This window comes from Puma concolor, chromosome A2, assembly GCF_028749965.1.
Source record: "Puma concolor isolate L17-30 chromosome A2, mPumCon1.1.hap2, whole genome shotgun sequence".
NCBI lineage: Eukaryota > Metazoa > Chordata > Mammalia > Carnivora > Felidae > Puma > Puma concolor.
The window spans coordinates 89,385,782-89,399,929 of record NC_141668.1 but is presented as its reverse complement, the minus strand read 5'-3'; the positions used below and the strand labels follow the sequence as shown (position 1 = coordinate 89,399,929).

Genomic DNA, 14,148 nt, shown 5'->3' with positions numbered 1-14,148 from the left:
ATGCATTTGCCCTGAAATGCCATGGTAAACCACATATGGTTCTCCAATGTCAAAATGTGTCTTCTTTAGCTAATTTGTTTATCCTTCTTGGAAATTACTTGGCTATTCACAGTTTAAATCAATGAGATAACATGGGAAAGAAGCAAACTGTGTGAGGCTTATTTACATGCTCCATAAATACTGTTTTTCTTTCCCAATCCCATCCCTAATCCCTAATGCCAAGACAACCTTCAGACTTCACGCTGTAGTAGGGTCCAACTTCCTTGATAACATGATGATGACTGTAAACCTTCTCCTTCAGAATATCCAATACACATTTGATACACCAGTGCTAAAGAAGTAGCTTTCAAAGTTATGCCATAATATCACTTCATTGGTCCTACACTGCTTTATAAATGCTTCTAATTTTAGGAAGTTTTGAATGCTTAGATGAACACTCCTTACCCCACCCAAAAAAAGACACCAATTTTATTTTATAATGGGTGACATAGTATATATATAGTGAAAAAGAAATAGTACAATGAAAATAAAGAATTTAAAACTAATTCCTGATATGTAAATGCCTTAAAATATAAGAGGTTTCTGATATTCAACTAGTGAGTTATCTGTGATGAGTGTCCTAATATAAATATAGTAGAAGGTGGGGCGCCTGGGTGGCTCAGTCGGTTAAGCATCTGACCTTAGCTCAGGTCATGATCTCATAGTCTGTGAGTTTGAGCCCCGTATCAGGCTCTGTGCTGATAGCTCAGAGCCTGGAGCCTGCTTCAGATTCTGTGCCCCCCTCTCTCTCTGCCCCTTCCCCACTCACACTCTGCCTCTCTCTGTCTCAAAAATAAATAAACATTAAAAACATTTTAAAAAATACTTTAAATAAATAAATATATATATATATATATATATATATATATATATATATATATATTGTAGGAGACAAGTTGTTGTGTGGGGTTTATTTTGTTTTGTTCTTCTTTTTCTTGAAGCACTACTAATTTGGGATTCCACTGTGGGGCAACACAGTTCTGCTAAGGACATCTATCTAGGTGAAGGTGTTCACATTCCCTTTATAATGTCAACCTAAGTTTGAAATAAAGATAGATTTATTTTCCAATCTTTTCCAAATATTTCAAATAATTTCTATCACAAACATGATGTGTATTTTTACATTTGTTCTTAGAGGAAATTTATTCTATATATCTTTGGAAGTATTTTTTATTTATCTTTTACGAATTTAATGAACATCATTATGAATAAAATTATATATGTAATAATATAACTTTTACAAAAACTTTACATTGGAAATGTGCACAGATGTAGATGCATTCACAGATGAATCACTGGCATTGGTTAAAGATGAGTGCTGAATTATTGTTTTAATCAGAAGCTTTTTATAGCAGTCTGTGTAAAGACTATATTCTTTTGTAATATTTCAGTCAATTGACTTTATCACGTCTTCAGATTCAGTATTTTCCGGAGACTAATGAGCCTCACCTACCATTCAATCAAATGCTGGCCCCTGGACTTTCTCCTCCTTGAATTAGATTCATGGATCTCTGTAAGGACCAACAGCTTAAGATATTATTTCGTGATATCTTGGGGCGCCTGGGTGGCTCAGTCAGTTAAGCGTCTGACTTCGGCTCAGGTCATGATCTCACAGTTCGTGGGTTCGAGCCCCGCATTGGGCTCTGTGCTGACAGCTCAGAGCCTGGATCCTGCTTCAGATTCTGTGTCTCCCTCTCTCTCTGTTCCTCCCCCACTCATGCTCTGTCTCTCTTTCCCCTTCAAAAATAAATAAAAACATTTTTTAAAAAGGAAAAATAGAAGATTCTTTTTAAAAAAAAATATTTGGTGATATCTCTTTCAGGTGTGACCCTGGATTTTCTGGCCCAGCCTGTGAGATGGCATCCCAGACATTCCCAATGTTTATTTCTGAAAGCTTCGGCAGTTCCAGGCTCTCCTCTTACCATAACTTTTACTCTATCCGTGGTGCTGAAGTCAGCTTTGGTTGTGGTGTCTTGGCCAGTGGTAAGGCCCTGGTTTTCAACAAAGATGGAAGGCGTCAGCTCATTACGTCTTTCCTTGACAGCTCACAGTCCAGGTGAGTTAAGGCAGTGTGGAATACATATAGAAACCAGATGCTAATGATTGAATTTAGATCTATTTATTTTCCTTTTTTTGTTGTTGTTGATATGTACATCTTTCGATTTTTAATCTAGAGAGAGCTTACAGTTAGTTGCTATAGGGTTAATTTGTCCTAGTTTTTAATTAAAAGGCTTACTGACGACTTTAAGATACTAATGACTGACTGGTTTTTAAACATATGAAATGTTAGCATCAAAACTGTGTTCTTAAGCCAAGGGCTAGTTAATTATTTATGTAGTTTTATTTATTTGACAGCTTGCAGAGGCTGATTAGATTTATTCTACATCTTCCCTTCCCCCAGTGCCTCATAAATAATGCAGTAAAGGAATGATTGGCATTTTAAGTGTATGTACACAAGTGCATAGTATACAAGTATGTATAAATATATACTCATGTTTTGCATGGATATATCTGCATATAAATGTGCATTGACCTCATCTTCTACACATATTCATACATCTCACAGTGAAATTACTTACATTTTATAAGAGATGAGTAGAAACATGCAGCTTTTGAGTAATTCATTTAAATTTGTTTGAAATTCTTTATAAGCCAAAATGAACATTATTATACAAATGTTTATGCATACGCTAATTACAGACAATTCATATCTAGGTTTCTCCAGTTCACACTGAGGCTAGGGAGCAAGTCTGTTCTGAGCACATGCAGAGCCCCTGACCAGCCTGGTGAAGGAGTTTTACTGCATTATTCTTACGATAATGGGATAACTTGGAAACTCTTGGAGCACTATTCATATCTCAACTATCATGAGCCCAGGTACGTTGGAAAGCATTTGGAAAAATGATTACAGTGATATCTCCTTCCTGGGGAAATCATCAGTCAACTGGTGTAGATCAGATATTTTTCCATTGAGAGATGGTGAGGACAATGATTAATGTGTCTTGTAATAAAAAACTAGCAAGCCACATTCTTCTATTTCATTTGTCTTACTGATTTCTGATAATTTGAAGAAATTTGTTCTCATATTTTGAAATATACATCTAAGGGAAATATTTTGATGCCTAGGAAAGAGAAAAATAGTTAACACTATTTTCCTTATTCAACTATACTGCAGCCTATTAGATATGATTTTGATATGACACTAAATTATAAACTCTGTTAACAACTATTTGTTAGCAATACATTATAATATGTTATAATAAATCATATGAGACAATAATTCTAAAACCTGATAACAAGTATGTATTTAAAATTTGCATGTAATATGTAGAGTCCCTGCCAAAGATTGAAGGGTGAGGATATTTTTAAAGTTCTTTCTTCAGGCCAGTTCTGTTTTTCTTTAGCTTATACATTTCATAATCTATAGTTGCAATTGTGAGATTTAAGTTTTACTTGAAGCAGAGGCATCCTTCGATGTTGTCAGAATAGTAATCACCACTGGTGGTACATTTTTAGCAATGCCCAGAGGGCCGTCTCCCCTTCTACGACAGTATTGACCTACTCACTGAAATTCTTTAAAAAATTGCACAAGAGGAGGATGGGAAAATTAAATACCACTAGAAGAGGTAACACTATGGCTACATTCACAGTTAGTGAAGAACTAACACCATTTGCCTTCCTGGAAGTACATTTTGATCACAGGGAAATATGAAAGAGAGCAAGGGTTTTGGGCACTGGGGTTTGCATTGGCACTGTGGCAAAAAGACAGGGGCACTGTTGCTAGACTTTATATACTGAAAGTTGTTGCCTAGAGCAGTCCCTATATTTAAGTGTTTGTAAACAGATGAGAAATTTAATTTTCATAGAAAAGAAAGTAGCATGTAACAGAGAAAATAGCTAACAACTGTTATGAGTTGTAATTGTTTACATTATAAAATTTTAAGAACACATCAGATGTGTTGAGTGTTCCCTGTAAAAGTAAGTGAAAGGCTAACCTCAACTTTCTCACTCAGTAGACAATATGAATACCAAAAACACACTTCACAGACTCTCCATAGAAAACATTAAAAGACAATTAAATGAAAAGCAGGTTGATAATAATGAAAGCAGGACGAAAATATCACTGTCCTAAGTTAACTTGGTCTAAAACACAATTTTTTCTAACAAAGATGGACAGGTCCAAAATTCAATAATCAATCTTTATCATGAAATTTAATTAATCTTTGTTGATATGAAAAATAATTACACATTAAATGTGCTATTGCAAAGGTGCATTTAATCTTGCCTGCCATTTGACAGCAACATTTTTCTTCTAAGCAGAATCAACATGGCTTTTCAGAACTAGGTATGTGCATAGCTTGAAAGATTAAGATCCGAGGGGAGATTTTTTTTTAAAAAGAGAACATGGTAGAGGTGTCAAGAACACTTTTATTTTCAATTGTATGTACGTCTGCCCATGAGACTCTTCCTCCATCCCCCTCTTTCTTACAAATATTAATAAAAGTGACATGGCAGAAGTAGAATTTGATCTATTCTGGATACTAAATTATATTTTACATGATAAATAATACAAACCATGTAAATTCTTCACAGGAGAGTTAAATGTATCTTGATGCCTTTAGCCATTTGCTGTATTTTCTTCCGTCTAAATTGCTGCCTGTAACTACTGTCAATTCCATATTGTCCCTTCCTGCCATGGCTGTTCCAAAATGAAGTATGACCCATAAATTAGATATTCTAGTTAGCTAACCACTGTTACTTCCAGCCAATTTCTAATAATTCTTTTCCCTATGAGTCACTCAGTAAGTAAAAGAACTCTGTCTGCTTTCTATTTATAAATTTTAAAGCCTGTACATTTGTCTAAGTTAATCTTTTAATTCAAACTGACTAGAACGTCGTGAACTAATTGGCATTTTCAATGTAAAACTTTATATCACTGCTGAAACTAAAATTATTCTAGATTTGTCTTAATTATAGGGCTTGTTTCTTATTCTAAAATTTTTATAAAGCCTATTTTTATTTTATTTTTGTTTTGATTGCTGTATTTGATTACAAAAATTTATGAGCTTAGTATTTACCCCAAAAGGAAGAACGATACAGAAAGTTGACCCAAATCCCTGGGTTCCCATCCAGGAATCTTCTGATCAAATGGTTCCAAAGGTATTGTAATGAGCTGATGCCATATGCAGAGTGGTGGAAACAGAGATTCCCACCCCACCTCATGATAGGAAGTAATTGTTAAGAGTACAGGCTCGAGAGCCATGCTGTCTAGGTGCAGCTCCTGGCATTGCCACTTAAAAGCTGCTTAACATTAGAGAGAATATTCAACCTTTTTGTGTCTCAGTATTCAAATTTCTATCAGGGTATAGTGACAACGTGTACTTCATTTATGCAGTAAGAATTTGTTGAGTTTTTGATATGTGCCAGATACTATTCTAGATGGTAAGACATGATAGTGAAAAACCAAAAAGTGTATCTGACTTTGGCATAAGGATATTATTCCAACTTCACAGATGAAGGTGCTGAGGAACATAGAAGTTGAGTACCTTCCCTGCAGCTGCAAAGTTATTAACCATTAGGTGTCAGAGTGGGGACTTTAACCCAACAGTCTGATTACAGACCTGTAGTCTTAATATCATTGCCAAGGAAAATATTGGTCATTTCAATTACTGTCATCACACACATGTATGTATATGCACTAAAATAAGGAAATAAAGGAAAATAAACTTTAAAGTTGCCTGAAAAATTCTACTTTTCAGTTTTTTGGTTTTTGGGGTTTTTTTAAAGAAAGAGAGTGCACACATATAAGCTGGGGAAAGGGGCTGAGGTGGGGAGAGAGAGAGAGACAGAGAATCCCAAGCAGGCTCCATGCTTGGCACAGAGTCTGACATAAGGCTTGATCCCACAGCCCTAGGATCATGACCTGACCTGAAATCAAGAGTTGAACAGTCAACCACCTGAGCCACCCAGGCACCCCTCAGTTGTTATTTTTAAATTATATTTATTTTCATCAGAGAATAGTAATTGCTTTTAAAATTATTATAAAGGAAAATTATAATTTTCTAATAACATGATCAAATTAAATGATTAAATTAATGCATGATTTTTTTTCATTATTGAGCCAGTTTGAATATAGTTTAATTAATTTCTTTACATATTTGGTATGTTAATATAAATAAATATAGTTATTTGACTATTTAATAAAAATATTTAGAAATTAAAGTGAAAATTACTAAAATACTCAATTTAAATTTTATTCTTTCCTTCTAATAAATTCACATGGGTAAAAAAAATTCACAGATTTAAAGTTTTTAAGACCAAAAGTATTTAAAAGTATTTAAAAACCATAAAAATTACTGCTCTGTCTTTTTAATTTAAGCACTGTTTTTAAATTTATATTTCTATATTTGAATAATGATTTTTCCTTATTTAAAAAGTACATTTTCTCCCATTGCAAAAAATTCTGCCTGTTTTTTACTGGTCATTTGTATAATAAATAGTGATGAAAATCATGTTATTCTATCCCATATTTCCATATACAAATTATTTAAAGAGAAAATAGGCATTATTTTTAATAACTCTACAAAAGAAATTATATTTCCATGGTTTTAACGTTTCTTGACACAATAAGAAGAAACATAATACAAATATGAAAATCAATCTAATTTCTAATTCATTCCAGCCTTAGACACTGAAGTTTTTAAATAATTTGTTTCTAAGTTACCCAACTAGTCACCTGTCTTAGGGAGCTTTCCTTTGCTCACTAGGAAAAAGACTCAGTCCCTTTAGCATGTGTTTACTGCTAACACCTCTCCTGGTGTTTAATTGTACATTGATGGAGACAAATGTTCCATTTGCCATTTGCTTCATGTCTCACCTTGTGTATGGATGTGAGCAGCATGGAATGTGATTTATGGAGCTTTCAAGCAGATGTCGTTGCAGTGGCAATTAATGTATGGTTCCTGCTGCTGTGTACAGTAATTGCTCCTGGAAATTAGATATTATTCTTAATTTTCTTCCCCATTTGTCACATACAGGTTTGTTGTCATGGCCACCATGACACAGCAAGTCACCTCATACACTGTGTTCAACTGACGGGAATTAGGAAGGGCCGCAGTTCCAACCAGCCTCAAACTGTAATATGTGTAACAAGATGCCCAAGCTCCTTTTTCAGACTAAGACAAATCCTGCCACTTTGACAACAACTGTGTTTTATTGAGTTAGCTTTTCTGAAAGCAGATGAATGCAAGCAGTCACATTTTTTGATGGGTTTGGAAGACTTTGTTTGAGTCAGACAGGAAATTGGAAATCTCAGAAGAATGTTTATAATAGTGGGAGAACTATTTTTTTAATGCTATACTACGAGAAAAAATATGCTGTTGTGAACATTTGTATTTTAAGATACCAAAGTAATCTGAATTTTTACTTTTATTTTTTTATTTATTTTTAGAATAATCTCCGTAGAGTTACCAGATGATGCAAGACAGTTTGGAATCCAGTTCAGATGGTGGCAACCGTATCATTCTTCCCAGGGAGAAGATGTATGGGCCATTGATGAGATTATCATGACATCTGTCCTTTTCAACAGCATTAGCCTCGACTTTACCAATCTTGTGGAGGTCACTCAGTCTCTGGGATTCTACCTTGGAAATGTTCAGCCGTACTGTGGCCACGACTGGACACTTTGGTAAGAATTTCATCTCTGCTGTTGTTATAATTTACATTAAGGATTGGAACATAAGAATGATCTTCTGGTTCACCCAGCTCTTACTCATTTGCTGACAAATATTTACTGAATACGAACCATTTCAAAAGTCATTATTATGTCTACAGGTAAGATATCTTGGGAAGCAGAACTGAAAACAAAATACTGATAGATTTAAATAAATGTAAAATTTCACCATAGTTTTTAATCTCAAATTTTTATTTCCCACAGTTACATATAAAACCCCTCTTTAAAAAGTGTTAATAACTAAAGTCACTACCATATTCTCCCTTCATGGAGGCCCACCACGATCATGGTAAAATGTGAAATCACTCTAATGACTATTTTATTAAAATACTACTTCTCATGAGTAGTTCTGTTTTCATGTTTTCATGCTGTCTTACATAAAGTCCAGGAGGTTTTTTCATCTTTAATTTATTAACTAAGATCTCCTTTTAAATCCATCTTATTAAGCAATGTTGGACCAGTAACTCATATAGTTAATGTTGTTGGGGTTTCAGGATTGTGGGATATCCTAGTCAAGTTAACCCATCTTAGATTTAACCCCCCTATAGGCAAATGCAAGCTTAATTATACAATAATCAGTAAATAAGTAATTTAAGACTGTGATTAGTACTTCAAGAACATCAGTAGGATGACACAATAGTGATTAACTGGAGTTGGGAGGTGGCTACCTAAGGTACAAAGGAGGAGACTATGTTCAGATAGTTCAGATGGTGGATATGATATAGTCCACTGATTAGAACAGAGAAGAAAAAGGAAATTCTAGCCACATGATGATCTGATGGAAGAATATTCCAACTAGGAAAATTTACAGTGCAAAGACTCCAGAAGTGAGAGTGACCATGGTATATTCAAGGATCAGGAAGCCCAGGGAGGGAGGGAGCAAAGGTGAGGAATAGACACCAAGAGTTGTGCAGAGGCCGGATTATGTAGGGCTTCTAGGCTCAGAGACTCTAGATTAAAACTCAAGTCTACATTATTCCAAAACCCATAGCCTGCACCATTGTGCAAACTGCCCCTCTGTGGGTCCCTTTGGGACTTTAAACATGATTGAGGAATAATTTTCTAAGAGAGTTTTACTTTCTGTGGAGTCATGGTCAGACCAATTTAATTTCTCCAGACGAATATCACCGAAAGCTCTTCACTGCAGTTGTCTCCAGAGAGCATATCATAAATGACCCATCAGTGACCTTATCATAATGAGAGGTAAATTTTACACACCGTTGCACAGACAATTACCTTTGATGGGAATTGTGCATGGAACTCACATCTCATACACAGCAGGCTAAAATTCTAGCATCAAAATAACAGCTAATGGAATGGAAGTGCAGCTGGTCACTTTTGCTGCAAGCACTGTGGAACTAGATAGAATGAAATTTCTATATGGCAAAGTATGAAAGGTTATATTACGTGTTTTCTATCTGATAGCCTCCAATGCTGGTTTTTATGGACATTCTTTCTTAGTCCTAGAGCCTTCACAGAAAACAAAGAGGTGACGTAAAATAAGAAGATGCAAAGATGTAAGCCAAAATGAGATTTCTTAGAATTATATGCTTCTGAAAATTTAAATCGACCTGAATTAACAGCAGTTCAAATCGGTCATACACCATAAACCGTATCCCTCAAGATTTGTGTGGTAATTTTTTTCCCAGCACTTTTAATACAACAAAGAGTCATATCATGAATGCAAGTCCTGTATCGTGTTTATTTTCATAAATAGTTAACATCTGCTCAAATAAACTCCAAAGTTGCTGAGCATTTTAATTCAACACTTGGGTTGAATGCATGATAAGAGCAGTTTAATTTCTGTGCTTTGATCAAAACCCTAAGAACAATATCCTTTCACACAAGTCTGATGAATATTCTTAACCCACCACTGCTTTAATTGGTGGAGATACATTTACTTTGTGAAAATACAATCACAGTAATTATAGAAAACCATAAGAAAATATAAATAATTGTACAATCCCCATGGGCACCTTAAGCAGCACCGTGGGAGTTTTATTAACAACCACATGTGAGCAACCAGATTTGACTTTCTGATCTTCTCTGAAACGCGAAGGAGTTGTCTTGGTTATGAAACAACAGAGTACACTCTGGCAGTGATAATGAGACTAGAGAAATACATTAACCACTTTAATAAGGACATGAAAAATTCTTGCTGCTCATTAAAATGAAACAATGTGGAAGATCTCAAACTGTTCCCATTTTCTTAGCCAATGAGTCAGAATAAAGCCCCTTTTAATGACGTTGTTTTCTCTTTGCTGCTGTTGAGGAATATATTGTTCAAGTTCAACATGAACTCACTTTGGCAGTGTGTTTCAGAAACACTTGTTACAATATTGAAATTCAGGTGATGGTATTGACCAACTATTTATCCTAACCTCTAGTCCTAAAATGTTATAATTTTAGTGTAAGACCTTTGGAGCATATTACCTTATTAACTAAACATTCTTTGAAGATGTTAAGTATGTAGCCTCAAACCTTCAATGACCCTCTTTCTCTCAAGGGAAATTTTGAAATGTATACATGTTCTCTACAAATGGCTGGTGTTAAATTAATTATTGTTGGCTTTTCCCAGCTGTGAGTTCATTTGGTTCTCATTTTCTAACTCATGACTTCCCATGTGCATGGATTGTTGCTGCTGAGTGTTCTCCAGGGAAAACTTGGACAATTGCTTTTTCATTAGAAGAATTACAGTCAATATACTATAAATCACTTTACAGTGTGTCATCATAGAGCTCTTTTTTTCTGTAGATAAATGAATTGCTTTTAATTATTTGTAGTACTTTCCTTTCTTCCATGCATGGTATCTGCTATCAGAACCTCTATCTGCTTTATGTTCTAAAAATAGCCTTTAAAACTTCTTATATATATTTTAAGATCACTAAAGGCATCATTTAATTGAGGTTTATTAAATATTATCTGACTAATACTATTAGTGACATTACCAAGGGACATTGACATTCCTCTGTCTAATCTGGTGAAGTATACAGGTGGTAAGGATATTGCTGTCATATATATAAGGTTTCGGTGTCAAAATGTATACAACTGCAAAGGATGGTTGTTATAGCATATTAGAATTGGCAGTTGGTTTTAGTAGCAGAGATAGTTTTCCAGACAAGCAAAAGCTGAAGGAGTTTAGGGGTGCCTTGCTGGCTCAGCCAGTAGAGCGTGAGACTCTTGATCTCAGGGTTGTGAGTTCAAACCCCACATTGGGTATGGAGCCTACTTAAAAATTAAAAAAAAGCTGAAGGAGTTCAGCACCACTAGGCAGGCCTTACAAGAAATATTAAAGGAAATTTTGAAAGCTGAAGCAAAAGGGCACTAATTAGTAACAGAAGAATCTTTGAGAATATAAATCTCATTGGTAAAGGAAGGTATATGGTTAAATTCAGAATACTGAAATATGGTAGTGATGGTAGTTAAATCATTTATAAACCTAGAATGAATATTAAAAGACAAAAGTAGCAAAAATAATGATATAATAATTTGTTAAGGGCTACTCAAGATAAAAAGATGCGAATCGTAAAATCAAAAACATAAAACGTGGGTAGAGGGAGTAAAAATGTGGAGCTCTCTAGTATACATTCAAACCTAAGTTATTATCAGATTAAAATAGACTATTACAAATATAAGATGTTTTATGTAAGCCTTGTGGTACCAACAAAGCAAAAACCTGTATAGTAAATACACAAAAGAGAAAGAGAAAGGAATCTAAGCATACCACTATGGAAAGTTACTAAATCACAAAGGAAAAGAATAAAAATTAAGAAAAAGCAAACTAATGAATTAAAAATAGCTGGAAAACAATTAACAAATGGCAATAGTAAGTCCATACCTATCAATAATTACCCTAAATGTAAATGGACTAAGTGTTCCAATCAAATGACATTGAGTGGCTGATTAAATAAAAAAAATAAGATCCAACTATATGCTGGCTACAGGAGACTGATTTTAGCTTTGAGACCACACATAGACTGAATGTGAGGGGATGGAAAAGATATTCTATACAGGTAGAAGCCAAAAGAAAGCAGGGTTAGCTATACTTATATCAGACAAAATATGCTTTAGGGGAAAAACTATAATAAGAGACAGAAAAGGTCACTATATAATGAGAAAGGGGTCAATCCAAAAAGTGAATATAATGTTGGTAAATATCTATGTGCCCAACATAAGAGGACCTAAATATTTAAAGCAAATATTAACTGACCTTAAGGAAGAAATAGAAAATAATAATAATAGAGGGCTTAAATAACCCACTTACAACAATGGATAGAGCATCCAGACGGAATATCAATAGGAAAATATTGAATCAAAGACACACTAGGCTAGATGGACTTAACAGATATTTACAGAACATTCCATCCCAAAGCAAAGAATACATATTCTTATCAAGCACACACAAAATACTCTAAAATATTCTCCAGGATAGATTATATGTTAGGCCACAAAACAGGTCTTAATAAATTTAAGAAGATTGAAATTATATCAAGCAACTTTTTCTACCACAATGGTTTGATACTTGAAATTATTTGCAAGGAGAAAATTAGAAAATTCTTAAGTGTGGAGATTAAATAACAATCAGTGGGTCAAGAAGATCAAAAGAAAAATTAAAAAATATCTTGAGACAAATGAAAATGGAATTACAGCATACCAAAATGTATGAGATGCAGCAAAAAGCAGTGCAAAAAAAAAATTCATAGCAATAAATGCTTACATTAAGAAACAAGAAAGATCTCAGGTAAACAACCTAACTTACACTTCAAAGAAGCAGACAAAGAAAAACTAAGCCCAAAGTTAGCAGAATGAAGGAAATAACAAAGATCAGAGCAGAAATAAATGAAATAGAGATTAAAAAGACAGTAGAAAAGTCAGTGAAAGCAAGAGTGGCTTTTTGAAAAGATAAATGAAACAGGCAAACCTTTAGCTAGACTCCCCTCTCCCCAAAAAAAGAAAGAAAGAAAAAAAAAAAGACCTCAAAATTGGAGTTGAAGAGGGATTACAACTGATACCACAGAAATACAAAGGATCATAAGAGAACTGTAAACAATTATACACCAACAAATTAGACAACCTAAAAGAAAGATAAGTTCCTGGAAACATTCAACTCACCAAAACTAAATCATGAAGAAGTAGAACATCTGAACAGACAATTACTAGTAAGGAGATTGAATCCATAATCAAAAACTTCCCAACAAACAAAAGTCCAGGACCAGACAGATTCACTAATGAATCTACTAAACATTTACAGAATAAGTAACATTAATTCTTCTCAAACTCTTCCCCAAAATAGAAGAGTATGGAACACTTCCAAACTCATCTTATGAGGCCAGCATTACCTTGATACCAAAACCAGACAAAGACACCGCAAGAAAAGAAAATCACAGGCCAATATCCATGATGAACACAGATGCTAAAATTTTCAACTAAATATTTGAAAACTGAATTCAACAATACATTGAAAGAATCATACACCGTGATTACATGGGATTTATTCCAGGGATGCAAGGATGGTTCCACCTGTGCAAATCAATCACTGTGATGTACCTACCACAAACAAAAGTAAGGATAAAAATCATATAATCATCTCAATAGATGCAGAAAAAGCATTTGGCAAAATTCATCATCCATTTATCATAAAAACTCTCAACAAATTGGGTATAGGTGGAATGTACCTCAACATAATAAAGGCCATATCTGAGAAGCTCACAGCTAATATCATACTTTATGGTGAGAAGCTGAAACTTTCCCTGTAAGATCAGTAACAAGACAAGGATGCCCACTCTTGCCACTTTTATTCAGTATAGTACTAGAGGTCCTTGTGGGAGCAATTAAAAAAAGAAAAAGAACTAAAAGACTCCAAATCAGAAAGGAAGAAGTAAATTTGTCTCTATTTGCATATGACATCATATATATACATATATATGTATATATATATATATACACATATATGTATATATATATATATACACACACACACTTTAAAGACTTCACCAATAAACTGTAAGAACTGGTAAACAAATTCAGTAATGCTGCAGGATAAAAAATCAATTGTTTATATACTAAAAATGAACTAGCAGAATGAGAAGTTAAGAAAACAGTCCCATTGACAATTGCATCAAAAAGAATAAAATACCTAGGAACAAATTTAACCAAGGAGGTGAAAGACAGGTCCATTGAAATCCAATAAGATAATGATGAAAGAAATTGTAGAAGACACGAATAAATACAAAGACACTCCATGTTTATAGATTGGAAGAATTGATATTGTTTAAATGCCCATAGTAGCCAAAGCAATCTACAGATTTAATGCAATCCCAATTGAAATTCCAATGACATTTTCCAAAGAAATGGAACAAACAATCCTATAATTTTTA

General features: G+C 34.1%; 1 protein-coding gene across 2 annotated transcripts in view; it reads left to right on the top strand.

Annotated features, from left to right (window-relative positions):
• RELN (reelin) overlaps positions 1–14,148 on the top strand; it is a 535,402-nt gene that overhangs the window by 368,033 nt on the left and 153,221 nt on the right. For both annotated transcript variants that reach the window (XM_025929644.2, XM_086696880.1), the window contains exons 18-20: positions 1,862–2,095; positions 2,755–2,916; positions 7,490–7,726. In XM_025929644.2, coding sequence (XP_025785429.1) covers positions 1,862–2,095; positions 2,755–2,916; positions 7,490–7,726 — 633 coding nt within the window. The remainder of the gene's footprint in view (positions 1–1,861; positions 2,096–2,754; positions 2,917–7,489; positions 7,727–14,148) is intronic.